Genomic DNA, 21403 nt, shown 5'->3' with positions numbered 1-21403 from the left:
ACTTCAGTGATTTTGCCTGGACTTCGAATGTGACAAGTGGGGAGTCAAGAACAAACGTTCTGCCTCTCATCCATGCACCTGTTGAAATATACGTATCGAATTTACCAGACTGAGGATTAAAGGACCATTTAGAAGATCAGAGACTTGCAGACGAAGGAGAGTGTGTTCAGGTCATCTGAGTTTCCTGTACAAAAGAAGAAAAGAAAAATCACAGACATAATCTGTGCAACATATGTCCATCAATTCTGCTGTCTGGAGGCTCAACATGTGTCTCTTTCTATCAATTTGTCTATCTATCTATCTATCTATCTATCTATTTTTCCATCTATCTATCCATCTATCTATCCATCTATCTATTTATCTGTCCATCTATCTATCCATCTATCTATTAATCTATCTATCTATCTATCTATCTATTCATCCATCCATATGGATGGATGGGGGGAGGCCCTCGAACACTTCCCATGAGGAGACAAGACAGAGGCGAGTGTCAATGGGTCAACTTTGACACATCCTTTGCTTCCTCAACACACACACGCGCACCCACACGCACACACACACACACACACATTGAGAAACGCCTTCTATGTACAACCTGTGCAGAAAGGGGGGAGAAGAATACAAGTCAAGAGGGGCGGAGGACGGGACCCCGTTAACTGACAGCGATAGACAAGGGCAAACAAAGAAACATCGTCCAACCCCCCCCCACCCTCGTGAAGGACAATACTAGGGTATCTCACACACACACACACACACACAGGGCCCTCACCCCTGCCTCACAAACAGCCCTCCCACCCAAAGACACACATTCACAAACAATGTCTCTCTCCCTCTCTCTCTTTCTAAGGCACAATGGTGGGGTGTCACACAAGTCTGGTGCACATTTAGCCGCGGCTTCCTCTCCCTGTCAGGGGAAACAAAGTTAGCCTTCCTCAGGGCTCCGCACAGCTCTATTTATAAACAATAACAAGGCTTCGCCCTCCGCAGGGTTTCGCCAGAGAGCGAACCCGCCGTATTGTTTTGAGCGGACGAACATCTGTCTGGGGCTGACCTGCAGACGCCGCGGCCCGCGGCTGCGTCTCAACATGACTCACACCTTCACAAGCTGCACCGCTCGGTTTCGCAGAAAAAGGCCAAAGATAAGCACGTTGGAGAGAAACATGTCTCCACGCAAAAATGTGTATTGCTCGGCCGTTACTCAACCTCACAGTGCGGGAGGAGGAGGATGGTGGTGGTGATGATGATGATGATGCTGTTTGTGCAGAGTTTGGCAATAGAGAGGTGTTTTCACATTCATCTGAGAGAAGGTTGCTCTGTGCCCTCCTCAAATCTGCGTACAAGACGTGCACGTATGCACAAGCATGATTTTGTGACGTCACAACCGGAAGCCAATCACGACACAGCGTGCATTTTGACTTTGATGTGGTGACTTGATTATGCCGGATTATGTGAACGAAAACAAGGATGTGTTGTTAATCTGTGTGTTTGTGATGTCGCAAAATATATAGATACTGAACATATTAATGAATTGTTTACTGGCACATTTTTCTGGTTGTGTTCAAGCACTCACAGGAAAAGATCACGGTCTGATTTAAACAGGGAACCTTCACAGTGGCACTACAAGGTAAATTATATTCATCCAATATAATGTATTCATACACATGACTGTTGCTGCGTTCACGCCTGCTGTCCACATTACTGTAGGGTTTTGATGCAGCTGTTTGGAAATGCTGCTCGCCCCGTCTTAGTTTTGTAAACTCTGGGGCTGCATTGTAGTCTGGACGGGCAAAAACAGAGATGTTTGGAAAACGATGATGCCGACACCCTTAATCGCTTCCTTATTGATTTTATGTAGCATTGATTTGACTGTTGGAATGAACAGTATTTACAAATTCACTGATTCTGGAATTGTATAAAACCCACAACAGGAACAGTTTATGTTCAAAGCAGAACATTTTTTCATGTCTTTCAAAAATTCTCAAAGACATCTTTTAAAAAAAACCTGTTTGACAGTAAGGCATCTGGTAGATGAGTTTACATACATAAGGAATAAAAGGTCATTGCTGTTTTTCTGAATTCTATGTCTAGTTAACTTTTCTCCAATCTTTTGGAAATTAGTATTAAATTTTCGACATTTTATACTTATTTTATTGCCAAAATTGAAGAAGCCTAACTTAAAGGATAGCCAAAAATAATGATTATTATCAGGGAAGTGTCAGTTGATTATTTGTATCGCATGCTTTGTATTGTCAATACAACTGACTGACAACTATTTTTTTGTTTTGAATGTAAGTATGAAACAAAAAAATTTGGTTAATTTGAAGACAAAGGAATAAAGTTTTCTGAACAAACTGAAAGCCCAGTAAGGTTCAGTCAGGATCTGGTTAAAGTGACCAAAAGATACTGATACTCTAACAAGTGATATCTCATCTATTATCATAATTTCAAAATACACAAATGACATGGAACCTGAACAAAACGTGTATTGATAAACGAATCTCTCTAGGAAACCAGTCGACAACATCAGGAATGTTATAGCAGTTAATAGTTTGGCGTGACTCTGTTTGGTTTAAGGACTAACTAAGAGTTCCTGAACGTGATATCAACAACATTCATCAATGTCAGTCTGTCAGCACTGCAGCTCGGCTTGATTTACACTCGCCGCAGTCATGTAGATCCACATAAACTCCTTGCAGGAAATCAAATCCAAACAAACTAATACAGCTAAACACCCGATGACATGTGGACCGTTGTGTAAATATGTACTCTTAATGCAAAAAAATGTGGACTGTGCACAACACCCAGGTGAATTTATTGTTGAAATATCCCTTTAAACAACTTCAAAGCATGAACGTGCAAACTTAACTCCAACCATTTACGTTTGGCGAGTCAATTTGTGTCGACACTGATGACATGTTACTGCTGTAAAAACACAGTTGTGGCTCACTATTAAACTGAGATTTTAGTGTACAGTGCGAGCGGGCAGTCGATATGGAACCTTCAAATTTTCTGGCCAAATGTTCAAAGCGATGTGCATCAATATACAGCGTTTGATAGGATTGGGCCGCTAAAGACGGGCTTTGGAGGGACAACATCACCTTTGAGTTCAATGTTACAGTGAAATACTGATTGAGCAGTAAGGAAAGAGAGGATGAGGATGGAATCCAATAAAACAAGACGGAGGAAAATATGAGAGCACGGGACATTAGAGAACAAGAGAAAAGAATACGAGAGCAGAGAGGGCGATGGAGGTGAACTGTCACTGCAACCCTGATCGGTTTGTGCAAAATCGGTGTGGTGGCCTGATTTGCAGTGGGAGGGGGGGGGATTTGATAATGTCGTGCTGCGGGCGCTTACCTTCAAAGGGCGGCCCCTGAAAGTCCCTACTAATCACAACATGTGATGAGACCGGTAGAACAAAGACAGCCGGGGCAGAAAATAACAGCGTGGGAACTCTGGGTGAACTTGAAATACAACAAGAGAGCTCACCCCCCCCCCCCCCCCCCCCCCCCCCCCATAGTCACACACACACACACACACACACACACACACACACACTGACACACTGAGCCAGAAACCAATGTGGATGCACACCTGTGTTTATTGTGACAAAGGTTTTAGGTTGCATGAACTTGCAGACGTGTGCGCGCGTGTCTGTGTGTGTGCATGTGCGCAGCTCCCACACTCCTACTATTCCACTACACACACACACACGGATCACAAATAATGATGTCGATGAATGTGTGAGAGCATCTGTGTGTCCGTCCTGCTTTACGCACTTTAGCCTTGTGCGACAACAATAAGATGAAAACAGCCCTAAGTGCTTCCTCTCATTCCTATGGACCCTCCTCTCCCTGTGATGACTATTATGCCTTTGGTTGCTTTCGGCTCCCACTGATAAGGATCGCCACACTGCATGTGTGTGTGAACGTGCGTGTGTGTTTTTGTTAGTACTGACTGATCAACAAATTTCGGGCTTTCTCTTAAACCCTTAGTGTGAGACAAAGATGGCAGTGTATTTAATTCATATTGCAACATTGTTTTCACGTCTGATGAATCTTGGTTTTATGTTTCCTCATTATGTTCATGTACAAAGTGCACATTTCCTTGCCTCATTCATTGCCTTTCAGTTCTGCTGCTTCGAGTTTCACAGGATGCATTATTTATTTAAAGAAAATGACCTTCAGTGACATTTTGAAAAAAAAAATTTCCCTTTCAGACAGTTTTGTAAGGTTGGACAAAATGTCAGCATGGTTTCAATGTAGATTGCAAACAATAACTAATAAAGTGGTTTCATATTTATTCATATGACAACTAATCTTGCACATCGATGAAAGATCAGTTTGAATTGAATTCTAGTTGTTTGGTTGGTGTTTTGTGAAAAGTAATTATCCTTTTGACCCCTCTGGGCTACCGTACATTATGTGTATATAATGTTTTAAATTGATGAATGAAGTATGTAAAATTATTTCCCTGCAGGAATTCTTACATAAATGGAAAATAAAACTCTTAATACCAGGGACTATTTCAGTGTATTACCATTATTAAGTGGTGTACAGTTAAGACGATCTTGTCTTAAAAGTCCTACAAAATAAACTACTGGTTATGCACAATGTTATTTCACTACATTATTGGGTCAAGTACTACTGATGCATATGGTTACTGTAGACAGCAAGTTGGTCACGGTAAATCTTATTTTCGCTGCTTCAAGTATAGGCTACTTTTCAGTGATTCATATCATTTATCAATGCTCACAATCACAAAAGTACCTTCTATAGCTCTGAAACAAACACAGCGGGGTAAAAAGTACACCTGCCGGCAGAGATGCAAAAAGTTACCTAAAAGGAGAAGAACTTAAAAAGTGCACTAATGTACAGTACTGAACTGTTCTTCCACCACTGTAGTCTATTAACTGCTGCAATAACACATCGGTCTGCATGTTGGGAGTTATGTAACAGCTCGTCTCGCTTAATGATATTCTGTCATTTAAATATGTCACCGCTCGGCCCCTGCAGGAGAGACCCTCAACTGTCATGCAGTAACACGAGAGCCCCAGTGTGTGCACAAACACACACCGGCAGCTATGTCAAATTATTTGGGGAGTGTGACCATTATGGGAGCCACCACCGCGGTCTGGTGGTTGCCGGTGTGGAAACGCTGCATTACGGCCCTTTGTCGAGTCCTTGAAGTGCGCACAGCGCCTCCGCCGTGCATGAGGTCTCTCTGTGGGGTAAGATTAGACTTGTTGGCTTCCTCTGGTTGCGGCAGCGCTCCCCGTCTCTCCTCCCGGGCTGAGTTAGTATTGGATTACAGGTTCACACGCTCGCTCGCAGACCGCCCGTCGCCCCGACCAATTGCTCCATTCATTCCAGCGCCGGAGACGGCCGTCGGCCTCTGATTGGTTATCAGCGTCGGTTGGGGAACTTTCCCACGGCCAGCGCGTGCTGACAGCCGGCCAGCCACTCCTCATCACCACCGGGACATGCACGGAGGAGGAGGAGGGGGAGGGGGGCCAGGGGCGGGGGGTACCGGTGCTGGTGAGGGGAGGAGGGGAGGAGGGGGGGGGGGGGGGGGGGGGGGGGGGGGGGGGGGGGGGGGGGGGGGGGGGGGGGGGGGGGTGACAATTACGGACCGAAAGTTCATTGGACCGCTGTCAAAAGTTTCTCCAAAGATCCTCTATGCAAAGGAAGACCAGTCACTCGGATTTTAAGTGTCACAAAAAAAACCTTCAAATTTAGGGCAAAAAGTCAGCACCAAAAAAGTTTTGCCAACTACTTTTCCAAAGTCAAAAACAGTAGTTGTCAAAACGATCTCACCGCGAGGTCCCTGCATTTTTTGTTCGTGTTACTTAATCTTCTTCTGCAGATCTCTCCCACCTGTCGCTGGCATTTCCGAGGTCAGGAATCTTCCTTTAATCTTCCCTAAATCAGAATCTCAAAAAGATGAGAGAGGTGGTCGTGCTGCTGAAAATCTGAGAAAAACCAACTAAAAAACCCAGAAATTAGAATATTTAATATTTATTAATATCGACAACTCCATATATTGATGAAGATCATGTGACCTGACTGAAAACACACAGCACAGCTGCCCAGTACGTCCTGTGATGAGATTGTGGAGGAAGCCTTTTTTTTTTTTCTAACCAGGAAGATATCTGGTAAGTTTGAGAATTTGTAAGATGTTTTATTACAGGATCTAATATATTTCTTAAATATTTGAATTTATGTTCCATAATGTGTGTACTCTCAATAAGAGATACATGAGGGTCAAAACCCCTCCAAAAAATGTGGGCTTCCTTCACAGCTTCCAGAAATACCCTCAGAGTGAGGCGTCTCTGCTTCTTTTCCTGCTCTCCCAGACTTGGCTCAAGGACGTGTTGCACGCGGGCCAACTGCGCTGTCAGTCAAGCCCCGTGCCGCGGTGTGATTGGCTGCCGCAGCCCCCCCGGTCCCCGCCCCCCGTCGGCCGCCAGCAGCGTTGAAATGACACCGTGGGAAAGACGAGCGCTACAAACGCAGGCGCTCGGGGCAAACGTGGACAGACGCACGTCTGGTACTAGACACAGCAGCACCCGCGCAGCACTGTGAAGGACTATCGACGACGATTCAGACATGAAGAGGAACCACGACTTCAGCTCCTCGGACAGCGAGCTGGACGAGACCATCGAGGTGGAGAAGGAGAGCGCGGATGAGAATGGGTAAGTTACCTGGCCCCCCCGGGACGGGTTGTCTCTTATTCCTCACACGTCTTTTTCATTTTTGAAAAATGTTCAAGCTGCCACTCAACTGAAGTGTCTCACCTCTTTCTTCCGTATTTGAAGGAACATGAGCTCCCCCCTCGGCTCCATATCTCCCACCACATCAACTCAGGTGCAGGCGAGGAAGAGGCGTCGAGGAGTAAGTGAAGGATTCTATTCATATACAACTCCGATGTCTCCGGGTTTTGTTTTTTTGTTTTTTGCCTTGTAGCACATATATGATGCAAACAACAGGGCTATAAACGAACGTGTGTTCTGTCTCTCACCTCAGATAATTGAGAAACGGCGCCGCGACAGGATCAACAACAGTCTCAGTGAGCTCCGCCGGCTGGTGCCCAGCGCCTTTGAGAAACAGGTACGAATCAACAGACAACTCTAAGGACTTGTTACCCCTCATTGATGCTGTTTCGGTTCATCTATATGTAACTGGCTCGTTATTTGTCTCCTCCTCATTGAAGGGCTCAGCCAAACTGGAGAAAGCCGAGATCCTGCAGATGACCGTTGACCATCTGAAGATGCTCCATGCAGCCGGAGGCAAAGGTAAATGTCCGGGATTCATTTAGTGCTTACAGAAGAAAAGAAAAAAACACCTTTCACTTGTTGCATATTCATATTCAAATGCTTAAGTGTTCAAAAAACTAGCCCTTAAGTTCATTTGGTTCCTGTTAAAAAAAAACAATCAAGAAATACATATATAAATGAATGGTTAAAAGATATGACGGATGATACATTTTCATCATACAAATTATTTCTGACACATCATTAGCTCAGTCACAGTCTTAGAGGCGCCGCCGACATGTCGAGGGAGCTCCGTCGAGTCTGGACCGACTTGTTATGTCGTGTGCAGGTCAGCTGACCTTTTTAACTGATCTTCTGTGTCCCCGCTCTTCCCCTCAGGCTACTTCGACGCCCACGCTCTGGCGATGGACTACCGCGGTCTGGGTTTCAGGGAGTGCCTGGCTGAGACGGCCCGCTACCTGAGTATCATCGAGGGCCTGGACAGCACAGACCCCCTGCGGATCCGTCTGGTCTCCCACCTGAACAACTACGCCAGCCAGAGAGAGGCCCACTCTGGCCTGAGTCACCTGGCGTGGGGCTCTGCGTTCGGATCCCCTCCTGCCCACCTGGCCCACCCCCTCCTCCTCCAGCACCAACAGGGGGCACCTTTGGCACCTCTACCGCGCAGCGCCACCAGCAGCCCACAGACCCCTCTGTCGTCGTCATCCAATTCATCCGCCTCATCCGCCTCTTCGCCCTCGTCGTCCTCGTCGGTCGCAGAGACTCACGCTTCGGGCAGGCGCAGCAGCAGCAGCGCCACCCCGCACTCGGATCAAGGCCCGATCAGGGTCCCCCCAACCACCGCCACTCCCACCACCGTCCTGCACCCGGCCTTGGTCCCCTCATCAGCTTCAAAGCTCTCCCCTCCCCTCCTCTCCTCCCTCTCCTCCCTCTCGGCGTTCCCCTTCCCCTTCAGCGCCTTCCCCCTCATCTCCCACACCACTGCCATCAGCCCCCCAGCCCCAACGTCCAGCGTTGGAAAGCCCTACAGACCCTGGGGTATGGAGATAGGAGCTTTCTGACTGAAGTGAACATCTCTACGTATAGACTCTACTCACTACCCATTTGAGCTGGACCTTTCAAGGACAAGACTTTTTTATTTTCTCTGTTAAGAAAGTACTATTTTTTCTATGGTGTCATCCCACAGAGGATATATACATAGCTGTAGGATTTTTACTTTCTTGCTAATGCATTGTGTTTTGTATAGAAGAAAACGCAGAGGGAAGGGAGACCACGGCTAAAGAGCAACACGAGTGATTTATCGTGTTGACTGATCTGTGCTGCTGCCCACCCAATTTAGAAGTTACACCCACTGCCGTCAGCCAATCAGGAACGGCTTTTCCAGATGGTCAAGCAGTTGCCGTCCGTCAAAGTTCCTGGGTGAAACTATCCACCCCCCCCCCCCCCCCTTTGTTTTACCCACTGAGCGGAAAACACCCAGTGTCGATGCCCTGGTTACGCGGAGAGGGTGGTGTGAAAGGAGAGTTTGAGGTAGTTTGATGGTCGACCCCCTTTTGTACTGTATTTTATGGGGCGGAATAACCGAAACCAGGTGTTTGTTTGACTAAACACTGGGAACAGAAGTCAGCTACCAGCTTGGTTGAAATAAACTTGGGCATGATTTACCCACGACCTCTGATGCTCCGATGGGGCTCTATTGTTTTAACGCTATACTTCCTCACGTTGTGGTTCCTCTCTACAGTAAATTCTATCCTTAACAATCACAGCTTCACATATGTTTTACCAGTTTTAACCAGCTTGTCCTGTTGTTGTTTTTCTCATGTAAATGATGTTAGGGTGATTTCTTTATCACCTCGTCTCTTGTACTTGCTCAACATAGCCGCATCGTCAATCAGTATTTACCAAGAGGGAGCGTGAAAAAGGCCTTACACTTTTTTTTTGTCACTATTGTCTTAAAGGCATTTAGAAATTATAGTCTGTCATTGCCCCCCAGATATGTGTCCTGATAAACCTCACTGTGAGATTGTATATTTTATGGTTGTACAAAACACAAGCGAGCACTGACAAATAAGATTTTCAGCTGTTTTTCAAAGTTGTTGTTAGTGCAATGACGACTTCCCTGTAATAAAAGAATTCTGAAACATCACCTGTGGCTTTATTGGTGTGTTTATATATGTGTGTTTGGGTTTGAATGTATTTTTGGATGCATACAATGTATGTGTCCTGCAGATGTTTTGTGTGCGTGTGTGTGTGTGTGTGTGTGTGTGTGTGTGTATGTGTGTGTGTGTGTATGTGTGTGTCTGTGTGCACTCGCAGTACGTGGCGATGCCTGGTATCAGATGAGGCGGCTTGTTTCTCTCAGTAGCCCTCAGTGTGTGCACAGGAAACCATTAACAAGGAGGGGATATCCTGGACAATAGCAGCCTGGCTGGCCCCATGTGCTCCGTGGGAACTAGAGGAGGAGGAAAGAGAAAAGGGAGGGAAGGTTTGAAGAGGATGAAGAGGGAGAGGAAGGAGGGATTGAGCGTAGAGGAAGAGATGGATGGGTGAAGAAAGGAAAGGAACAGGGGAATAAAAGGAAAAAAGGGACGGAAAAGGAAGAGTGAACAGAGAAAAGATTTGTCTTTCTGCCATCGCTTCAGCTCGCACCAGCTGCACCTTCTGTTCTTGGCTCCTACACAGCGTTCCTTCTTCTGCTGAAAATTTTTACTCACTAACCAGAACAACACCCCTCCCTCTGACTGAGGATGGTGCAGGGCCAGGTAGTGATGTAAGCATCACTGCAGCCAAATCCACAAGATCCGTGACACTTTTAGTGGAGACAACTTGTCTTTTGTCGCCACCAACTGGTCACAAGTGGTACTTCAACAACATTGAAAATACATATACGGACACACCCATTCAACACCATATACAAATGATATTACCGGATTATTATTATTGATGAATTGACTTGTAAAGAATATTTTAATGTATTAGTTTATGAAGATGAAGACAAAATTAATTCAGAGCTAGTAACAACTATCTAAGGCTGGTACATAAATGTAGTATTTATATTATTTTATTTTATTTCCATCCTTTTGAGACATTTGAAATTATGTGAAAATTCTCTGCCAGGATTAGGTGCCTCAGAATTTAATTCAAGTACAGTAATTGGGTAAATTGGATTTATATATTATATTTGATGCTGAAAGGATTGATCAATTGATTTTCCAATTGATTATTCAAATCAATTGTATTTCATTGATTGGGTAAGTCATTTATTACAAAATGCCAAGCGTTTGCTGGTTAAAGAGTCTTAAAAACATTTTCACAGCTTCTCTCAGTTTCAAGTCACTGTAAATTGGTCTTTTAAAATAAAGCTGAATAGATGACAGCCCTTATTAATAATATTGATTACTTGTCATTTTATGTGGTTCAGTTTATAAACTGAATGTCTGCCTTAAAAAGTTAATTCATTGAAAAAAACTTCTAAAGACAAACACTTGAATCCTGGGGCTTTACGATGGGAGTTATTCATTGTTTTCTGATCTTTTTCTAATTTTTACAGTCCAAATGAATTGAAAAAAAAAAAGCTTAAAAAACAACGTACAAAAATACCTCATTTGGTAACACACAAATGAATTATCAAATAAGTTATCAAATGTCTTCACTTGTGTCTTACCAATCAAAGCGATTTTTTAAATTAGGGTTGGTAAACCATTTTCTTTTTTCAGTGTAATCTGATATATTTTTAATGTTTCACGTCAAGTTTCTCAAGGAAATCAGGTGGCGATACCTGAACGCTGCAGTATGTGAAAGAAGTCACTCTGAGCCGGTTTCATTCACTGAACCCCAAATCTTTATTAACCACTGCTTGCTCACAAAGATATATGTGGAGAGGGGGAAACACACAAATGGACAGAGGAGAGAGAGAGAGAGAGAGAGAGAGAGAGAGAGATAGTAGAGAGAGAGAAAGAGAAAGAGAGAGGGAGGCAGGTAGGATTGTCACTGTCTGTGGTGTACAGTGTGACGGTGTCTGTTTATATTTCACCGGATGAAATGTTCAGTTGTCTACCTGCCCTTCCTGAAATACACACACACTCACTCACACACACACACACACACACACACACACACACACACACTCACACACACCTATGGGCCTATCGTGCGTATGTGACCGACAGGGTTCAACCTCAGGCTTCAACACCCCTGGTTACAAACTACTCTGATACCTTTAACACACACTTTCATATACACCTTTCTAGATGGAAATACTGTGTTCATGAATCATTGTTGCAGTGATACCTGTTATGGCTTCAACATCTTTCTCGTGCCGACCTTTCGGTGGCATTTACAGTGACTTGGGGTGAAGTGCAATGATTCCAGTAGGTGCTGATGACGTCGAGCATTACTCTAAGCCTCTATGACATGGAGAGAGGTGTAGCTCATTTTCTCCAATGTAAGATTCACAGTAACAAGTCTGATCTCAGGTGAAGCTCTTTTTTTCTTTTTTCTTTTTAGTTCTCAGCGTTCTTGTGTTGTATATCACAGTAACATGTGATTGAAATGTGACAGAAGGCTTGTTTGTGAGAAATATAAGAGGCCCGCCATTTGGTGAGGTAACTTATTTGAGATTTCCGGTGCCAGATGGACAGTTTGGCGTTTGGCGAGCTCCTCCCGAGCTATGTGCTGCAGATTGGATAAATGCCTGCCCATGTGGAGAGCGTGTGAGTGAGTGCTTCTACAGCATGTATATATGCGGAGGGATGAAGAGGCTGCAGACGGAGGGAAGGAGGATGCGGATGGGCTCATTAAATGCTATAGTGTTCTCCTGTGGTACAGTCACCATCTAACTCACAGGAGTGGATGTGCGGCGACGGCTTGCAGTCCTCACAGAAAAGCAAACTGTCCCCTCTCCGTTTGCTGACTCGCGAAATTGGGACACCGACATACACTGGATGGAAAATCACTCAGACCGAACCCAGATCCAATTTTTGATTCCAAATCTGAAGGGCCAAATGAGTGGGTGCCCACCTGAAGGGACAAGGGAACGGGAGCCAGGATGCTGGACGTGTGAGGACGCAACCCGTCACAGCGACACACATCAGCTAGCAGTCAAACTCACAACAAACATCTAAGCCTGTCACCACACAAGAGAAACCTAAAGAAAATGATTCTCAGGCTGAAATGAACAAACAAAAAAAACATGGAAATGAACAAATTATTACATCCATATATATGCAAGGAGAGGAAACTTATATATAAAAATGGCACACTGCAATCAATACTTTTGCTGCTTGTCTCATACTGTATATAACAAAAAAAGAAGTATTTACAAAAACCAATACCCACTGTCACTTATCAATTTGATATTTTTTTTCTTTTCTTGTCATTTGAAATGGAGCAAAAACATTCTTTTTTTGGGCAGAGTGGGTGGGAGACATTAATTATCTTTTTCTTTTTTGTAAATTATTTTTGAATTCTTGTTTTTTTCCACCCCCAACACCGTTTGGACCTCCCACTGTCCCGGGGTGGTGCCTTAGGCCGTGGTAGTTTCAGAGTAGTATGAGGGAGTATGGCAGGGGGGAGTTTGGAGAAGTGGGGAAATGTGGGATTAGCTGGTTGGGTAGGGTGGGGTTGGGTGGGGTAGGGTGGGGGTCATTCCTCGGGGGTCAGGGGTGGTGATGGGGTGTTTTGAGGTGGGACGTGGAACCTGTTGGGGCTTCTCATGCTGTCAACTCTTCTCTCAATTCCTTGTTCCTGCGCACCTCCTGAGCATGCTTCTCCTGGGGAAAAAACACACACACACACACACACACACACATTTGAGGATGTCATGCTTTTATTTTGCTGATATTTTGCTCACTGCACCATTTCTGTCTCTTTGACCTTTGCGGCGACACATTTCCCATTTCTCTCTCCCACCCTTTAGGCACAGGACCAAAATGATGTCTTTGTCAAATCCTCCCAATGCTGGCAGAGGTTAAGGTAGACCTCGCCTCCTTCTTTCTTATCCCCCTATTTTATTAATTTATGACTTTAAAGTGACCCAAGAAAGAGGTAATGAAATATAGAGTAGTCAACATATCTGACCTAACATTTGATCAGAATGCTGGCTGATAATGGTGTAGCAGTAAGATTTTAAATTAGATTTCAGAAGATAATATTAGCTGTCTCTATATATATGATATTTATATTATATATTCTTATATTAGTTCTATGACATGACTAAATAGTGGCAGTTATGTAATCATAATTAAATATTTTGGATAAATAAATAAAGACTTTATTTTTTTGCTTTTGATGAAAAATTGTCTGGGGGAGTTTGGATTAATAACCTCAGCACATGTCACATCATGCTGCTCACCTTCTCCTGCAGGCGATCCATAATGGCGGCCAGGTAAGCCATCCGGTTCTCCTCGATCTGCTCCATCTTCAGCTGGAGCTTCTCCTCGGCCATGCGGCTGAAGTTGCTATTCTCCTCCTCGGCCTTCAGCAGCACAAGGCGCTCGTGCTCGCGTTTCTCAGCCAGGGCGCGGAGAACCTGCGCCTCCTGGGACTGTAGGGAGGAGGAGGAGGAGGAGGAGAGGCAGCAGCAAGAATGAGTCAGGGAGAAAGGCGTCGATAGCATAGCAGAGAATTGTTAAATACCATTCATCCAATCATTTTCTTAAAATTCAAGCATGAGTTCAACACATTAACACTTTCTTTGCTTGCCACCTTCATCGTCTCATCGTATGTACTGTAACTGGAATAATGCACTGTATGTTTGACCTACAGTATTGAGCATCTGCTTCCAAAACAATCTGTCAAACTGTGTTATTGATTTGGTGATTGATCTGTTGGGTGGGTTTCTGGGTTTGTCAGATGGTGGACTGGCTGTATTGACGTTTGAATCAATGAGCTGTAGGAATTAGCCAGTGTCGGATTAGATTTTCCATGGCAGCTTTGCAGCCGCATTCGTCAATGTGACGCACAACTGACCAAACAACCGTACATCAAATTAAACGTCAAGGAAAGTCAGACCTACCAGTGATGTTGTGTAAACTTGGTGTGGTTGAATTTTCTCTCCTTTTGTTGTTGGTCAGAAATGGTTTTGCTTTTGCGGCTTCATTGCTGCTTTTTTTTTTTATCAAGTGACACGTGGCAGCTGGGTGCAGTGATAATGATTGGAAACATCCTTACTCTCCTCCGATCCTCAGCTGCCTCCAGTTTCTTCTGGATGTCCTCCAGGGAAATGTCCCTCTTTGGGGGGCTGGTGATGCAGTGGGCGGTATCGGACACCGGGGAGGACGGCTTCAGAATGACCTCAAAGGCCTGGCCTGAGGCTCGCTTGTTAATGGGCTTGATGTCCAAGTCTGCACGCGTGACCATTAATGGGAAACAAATAAAGAAACCAGAGATTAGCTCAGAGTGACTTTCCATTCACACCATGTCTCATAAAGAAGGTTGAAAAAGAATCAGTGGTCAGATGAGCACGTACCTTCGAAGTCGCCCAGGATATTTTTGCGGGTCTCGGGGTACAGACAGGAGCAGATGAGTGAGAGAACTGAAATCTCCTTCATCTTCTCTTTGTAAGCTGTAAAACGAAACATGGCTTTGTCTCAGTTTGTTGCTCACTTGTACACCAGTGCACTCCTAACATTCGGTGCACGCGCAAAGATGAGGCATCATTAACCCACTAACATACAAACAGATGAAACATCATTAACCCACTAACATACAAACAAAAAAAAGAGGAAACATCCGTTAACCCACTTCTACCTCCACAGGAGGTCCTTGATCAAGACTTTTGGAGGAATAATTATTCATCACATCCTCCAAAAAGAAAGACCTCATCAAAGGATGTCTGGCGGAGCCGATGTGCCCTGGGTTAGTACAGATTTTGCGCTCTTTGTTTTCACCGCACCACGAGGGCAGCAGGATTGATGTGTCCTTTCTTGGCCTAATTTCCCAACCAGCCAAGATGCCGCCTTCCCCACAGGATTCTCTACACATCATTAGCTATGCATTTTATTTTAGTCTATTATTTATGAACGTCGCCAGACCAACGCCCCACTGCCTTCCAGCCATTCTCTGGTTGAGACCGGAAAGGGAACCCACCAGGGATTTGTTCGTGCTTTTCAGGTAATTTAAAAAGCAAAGTCATCAGGATTTAGATTAGATGTTGGAATAATATTTGGGCTTTTCCTTATCGTCCTTGTCTGTGGCTTGTGGAAAGAGGCGAGTGGCTGACAGTTTAGCTAATCAGCATAACACAGCGACATGACTGTCCGTCTGAGGTCCGTTCATGGTCCAAAAAGTTAGTAACACTGGAGAAAAGCTGGCATCAAATCTCACCGGCTGCATTTGGCAGCCTGACGCCTGCTCAATAGGGAGGAACAAATTGCTCCAAAGAGCAGATATAAAACCTCAGAAAAGAATACGGCAACCACCCTTGGCTAACCTTGATTTTTATTTCTTTTTTATTCGTGTGCTTTTGTCACCTACTTTGTAACGTGAGCCTCAGGTCCCTGCAGGGAGCACGGCAAAAAATATCTGCAACACACTGCAGTTTGTGAAAATATTCTGCTTTGGCACATGGCTGGTCTGTTCCTGTCAGGGTACACTGCATCATGGTGCAGATTTCCATACCAACTATAACAGTACGGCATCATCCATCACCCAGAGCACAAGCCTGCAGGGCTGAAATGTGCCTCATTGGTTCACGATTTGCAGGCTTACAGTAGCAAGGCAACAACAAAAAAAAGAGATATACTGTGAAGGAGCCTCTCCACGGTGGGGTTCAGAGTAGAGTATCATTAATCCAAATCCTTTTTCTTATTCCCCCTGCTCACTCTGTTCTACTTCTTCTCTCCTCCTCTCGGTGTCTCACGTTCTGCCCTGCAGACTGGCAGACGCCACGGTAATGTGATCAACTCTCAGATGTGGCTCTCACTACTCCCTGATGGCCTTGTTAACCCCTATACCCAGAGGAGGAGGTGGGAGAGGGGGAGAGCATGATGAGTTGAGGAAAAATAATTTTAAAAACCACTGAGAAAAAGACTAGATGAAAAAAGAGAGAGGATTTGAGAAGGGACGAAGGCAAAGGTTGGAGTCTGGTAGAGAAACAGAAAAATAAAGAAGTATTTTGCAGATGACAGCCAACAAGGAGGGAGCGGCTGGAGGAAGTCGGAGGAAGAGGGAGGGAACGAGTGGCGGCTTGGGTGGGGCTGATAATCATGCTTACACCTTTCTGATATAAACAGAAATCACAGAGGAAGAGGAACCCGGGCTGGGGGGCGGCTCCCAGTGGGACTTGCGGCCGCCATCAACTGCCCCCAGGAAGCGGCTTCCAGCCTAATGGAGGCAGACACCTCAGGTGGATGGCACTTTAATTTGTAATTAGTGGACCGCACCAATTTCTGCTGACAAGAGGGGGAGAACAGAACTCACGGAGGGGTTGTCGCACGCTCATTAAGTGCCATGTACATGTCAAAACCCCAGCAGCCATTTCCTCCCACGCACAACCTCACATGACAGCTCAAGGCTGAAACAATTCAGCGGAGCAGGTAATTTGGGTTAAGTGCCTCTGGAGCGGATCGGCAGAGATTCTTGTTTGGTGGTTTCCGAGCTCCGGTCGCAGCCTTTCATACACTCAGTAGTGTTTTCAAACTGGTTCAGATTCCCAGTTTAGGACTGTAACTGGTGATTATTTCCATAACGTATAGCCTTAAAATAAACTGTCCCACCAGTGAGATGCTTCTGCCTCAGTATGAATCAGATGTTATTCAACATCTGCTGATTATATTATTGATCGTTTTGGCTCCACAAAACAAATTTTATTTTGATGTCAAGGGAAGTGTCGTTAAATCTCTTATATTGCCAAAATCCAAATATATTCCATTTACAGTGATATAAAACAGATAAAAGCAGTAAATCCTCACATCCAAGGAGCTGGAAACATCAAATGTTTGGAATTTTTGGTTTTAAAAAAATGACAATTAATTGAAAAATTCAATCTCTAAACCTCTGCTAGTGTGTTTGGTTTAATTTGAAGTGAGTACCATGTCTGCATCCAAGTAAATCATTAATTTCTTTGTTATCTTGGAAGATAAGCACTCACTGCGAATTTAAACTGGTTCTAACGCAGGACCTCTGAGATATTGCTTTTATTTCCATCATCTAAAATAATCAGATTCCGCACTGGGCAAAAATATGAATTTACAATTGTATTACTCCAGGGAGAAAATATAGTTTTCCTCTGTAACCGCTGTAGTAATAAGCTCATTCCCCGTGGATCTGACTCATAAAAATGATAAATGATCCTGGATCGCATCCTCAGCAGGAGCTGTACAGTTTGAGGCAAGCTGGGTCTGGAGCATTTTTTTTCTAATATGAGACCAGGAGATGAGACCGAATACTGTCAGACAGAGATGACACCACTTTAATGCTTCCACTCCTCTCCAGCAGGCTGGTTTCAACCAGTCAGATCTGCAACCTCGCTGTCAGAGATCTGCTCCTTCTGGCCCAGCCGCATCCAGCAAACTGCACTTCCTCTTTCAATCCATCAACCCGAGCACAGATCATTAGTATATACTGTACCTCCTCCGCCTCGAGCATCCCTCTCCCCCAGCACCTTCTGCATCCCCAAGCCTCCATTTCATCTGTTGCTGATGTATTCTCCCTCTCAGTCTCGTTCCCTGGTCCTTATTCTGTTTCTATATTTTTCTCCCACTCACTGTGCATCTCGTGGGAGCACCAGATCTGCATTAGCACAAACCACCACACCTCTTGTTTGGTCCTTTTCTTGCCTCATTTCTCTCAGCTACAACCCCCCCCCCCCCCCCCCCCATCCCACCTTCATCTTGTCTTAAAAATGCCACTATTATAAGAATTCTGTGCAAACATATGAAAGGCTAAGCCGCAAAAAATATGACCCTGTGTATCACAGTGTTTCCTGGATCTGTAGCTTCACCGCAGCTTGGGCTTGGCATTGGCTGTGTTAGGCGCTTGCAGGCCCTTTACTGCAGGGCCACATGGCAACAATATAATTAGAAAATTATGGAGGTAAAATTGCCTATTAAAGGAAACGTTATAGCACCCAGATGATCAAGTCCTGGTGGGCTTGAGGGTTTTGCAAGAAAGGATCCGCCCAAGGAGCTCAGGGATGCAAATAAAGATAATTTTCTATTAAATGATCAATATTCTGGTCTAAAAATATTTAATAAAAATTCTCATCACAGTTTCCTAAAGCTCAGTGTGATGTTTTAAAATGTCTAAAATCCAAATATGTTCCATTTACTATTACATAAGACCAAGAAATGTAGCAAGTCCTCACATTGAGAAGCTGTAACAAGCAATATTTGCTTGGAAAATTATTTGAATGATCAAGTAATATCAAAATAGCAATACCTATCGAATGATCAATCATCTGTTGATCGGTGGATTCGAACTGCAGAATGATACTGTGTCACAAAATATAACATAAGAGGAAATAGGACACATTTTCTAGGACAAATAGGAAAGTGTGAAATGCCCACAATTTCCCATATTTCCAGATGTTAATTACCAGCAGTGATGAGCAGACCATGAGCAAACATCTCCACTGGCCTGATGTCACTTCTTTAAAGAGCAACAGTCATCCGTACCAGTAACTGGGAGGTGTGCTGCTGCATTGATCGATGCGACTCTGGGATAAATCCGAATGAATTATGAGGCTTTTTGAGTTTCAGGCACGTGGCCCATGACGACAATGGCGATAGAGATGGTATAGGATGAGAAATACAGGTGGAGCTGAACACGACCGGTCGCCGAGAATTGATGGCGTTGTTGTCCGTGGCGTCTCTGTTTCTGTGCACAAAGGAATTGATTTCAGGGCATTAGCTGAATGACCACACCTAATTGGATATGACAAGACTGCATGATAAGGATCAGGAGAAGTGCTATAGAGGCCTTAATGCACACGGGAGTGGTCCCGAGCACTAGATTGTTTGTGAAATGATTGATCCTTTTTGTAGCGTTGAGGTCTATTTATTATTATCCCCATTTCTCCTCCATAGGAATGAAAGAAACTCCACAAATCCACCCATATAAAAGTATTTATTCTGCCGTACAGTTCTTAGAAAACTGTAGTCAATGTTAATTTACCCATGGAGCTTCAGGTATTTTGCGCCTTCTTCTCAGAATTATATGAAAAAGTAGAATTGAAAACCCCATGTGATTAGAAAATATTATACATATATAGGTATTCGTTTCTGTGCATTAACACAAAGAGTCTGAATGAACTCGATGACCTGCTGAGTGCTGACTGCCATGAAGACTGGTCTCTGCGCGAGTGTTTCACTCCCTGCCCATCCCATTCTGCCAATCCCCGGCTCAAATCATGGAGGAAAGAGGAGGAGGGGGAGGGAGAAGGAGGAGGGGGTAGGAGAAGGAGGGGGAGGCGGAGGAGAGGGGGATGACTATAACAGCCAGGGTTTAGTTGCCGGTGTCCCTCAGCGCAGACACCATGCAGGACCCGTGCCGCTGTCTGTCTGCATGCCCCTCCATCCATCAGGTGCCCAGTCAACTAGAAAACCAACAGACTATACAGCCCCCAGACTGGCTACACACACATTGTAGTTTTTTTCAGCCTTTAAACACACAACTTAAAACCAACACCAAGTTCCTAAATACCAGATTATGGTTCTAGTCTTATTTGATCATATAGCCTGCAGATCACATCAGGCCTGAGACGATTCATAAAGGGATGTTTTCCAAAGAAGCGAGGCAAAAGCAAAACACGCAATGCCTTGATATGGAAATGAATAGGTTGACACAAATACCAAGGTCTTCCACCTGTCAATCTCGATTCATTTCGCCACATATCTAACATGATACTAAATCCCCCAATTTGTGGCCTGATAATAATGCAGTCATTGAACAATATACTCGTCCACATTTAACCTTCCAGACAGGATTGGAGTCTGATATTCCTGAGACGACATTTCATCGCCAGCCATGGGCTGAATTCTTCCCCTGACTGCAACCCCCCCCCCCCCCCCCCCCCAAAAAAAAACCCCGATAAGGATGCTCTGTCCTCTCCCTCCCTCGTTCTATCACTCTCTCCCTCTCTCTCTCTCCCTCTCTTCTGATTCTCGCCTTTTGGCGGTCACCCACAAAAAATATATAGTTCGACGGGCTTCGCAGAACAGCTTCATGTAGGATGGCCCAGTTTCGATAAGGAGACTTGTCGCGGTGACATATTGCACACCCTGGAAAAAGCTGGCTGGCGTTGAAGGCACCGGCGATGTTGGGTGGGGTCGCTGCATTATGCTGCACGGCTCTGAGTCAGGCGGCGAGGGGCAGGTGCGGCAGGCAGACATCGACTAAATGCTGCTGCGCAAGGAGGGAAAAACACACACATCACCTTTTCTTCTCTTCGTCTCGATACGGATTCGTCCTCTTTTATTCGCCTGCTTTTAAAGTGGATTTATCAATATGCGTCACTGATCATGACTAAACTGAATCCTGAACCAGCTCACACTGATCATCGTCTGTGCCATGTTTAGGATCAAGATAAACTCCTCTTTTTTATAAAAAAAAAAAACCAACCTAAAGCCAAAATATAAGGATGTAAAAAATGCTGCCTTTTTAATTAAAACTTATTTTTTCAGAAGTGACTTGCAGATGAGTTCGGCCGCTCCCTCTCAGCAGCCCTCAGCATCCTTTTGTGCCATGGGTGTCGCCACAGTCTCTCTGCATCCTCAAACCTGCGAAGCCGCTATATGTCAGAGAAATAATATTTATATATCAAGCACAAAAAAACTCACCGATCGCGGTCTTTGCCATTTCTGTACGGTGTTGCCGGGGAGGGTTGACCAGAGGAGAGTGCGTCGGTTGCTGATTGCTGTATCTCGAGGTGGAGGGACTGCTGGTAAGGCACTGAGTCAGCAGAGACAGGGGGATGCTGGTGCGCCTGGTGGTCTGGAATGAGCTGCATCAAGTCAGCGGAAAATATGTTGAACGCCACCGGAAGTGTCCGCATATAACCTTCAAAATAAAAGGCATAAACCTGTGCCCGAACTTTCTCGGGTGCTTTGGAGAAAAAGACCACATAGGCCGACTGAAAATGAGCAAAGAATTAAATTACAATAACTTTATCAGGCTATTTTTACCTTCAAG

The 21403-nt window shown here is 44.7% G+C and overlaps 2 protein-coding genes across 2 annotated transcripts; one reads left to right on the top strand and one right to left on the bottom strand.

Annotated features, from left to right (window-relative positions):
- The first annotated feature begins 1469 nt into the window (after positions 1 to 1469).
- hey1 (hes-related family bHLH transcription factor with YRPW motif 1) lies at positions 1470 to 9419 on the top strand. Its single transcript, XM_035620998.2, has 6 exons — positions 1470 to 1624; positions 6356 to 6694; positions 6818 to 6893; positions 7026 to 7109; positions 7213 to 7294; positions 7652 to 9419. Exons 2-6 carry the CDS (start codon positions 6609 to 6611, stop codon positions 8332 to 8334), a joined length of 1011 nt encoding a protein of 336 aa, XP_035476891.1. The 5' UTR covers positions 1470 to 1624; positions 6356 to 6608; the 3' UTR covers positions 8335 to 9419.
- A 1672-nt stretch (positions 9420 to 11091) lies between these two features.
- stmn2b (stathmin 2b) lies at positions 11092 to 21215 on the bottom strand. The gene is made up of 5 exons (XM_035620681.2): positions 21052 to 21215; positions 14742 to 14837; positions 14444 to 14616; positions 13626 to 13817; positions 11092 to 13044 (listed from the first exon to the last, which is right to left on the bottom strand). The coding sequence occupies exons 1-5, from the start codon at positions 21068 to 21070 to the stop codon at positions 12985 to 12987; spliced, it is 540 nt and encodes a 179-aa protein (XP_035476574.1). The 5' UTR covers positions 21071 to 21215; the 3' UTR covers positions 11092 to 12984.
- Positions 21216 to 21403: the final 188 nt, after the last annotated feature.

The sequence above is a fragment of the Scophthalmus maximus genome, chromosome 22 (genome assembly GCF_022379125.1).
Source record: "Scophthalmus maximus strain ysfricsl-2021 chromosome 22, ASM2237912v1, whole genome shotgun sequence".
NCBI lineage: Eukaryota > Metazoa > Chordata > Actinopteri > Pleuronectiformes > Scophthalmidae > Scophthalmus > Scophthalmus maximus.
The sequence above is the reverse complement of the archived record's forward strand: the minus strand, read 5'-3'. Positions and strand labels throughout refer to the sequence as shown.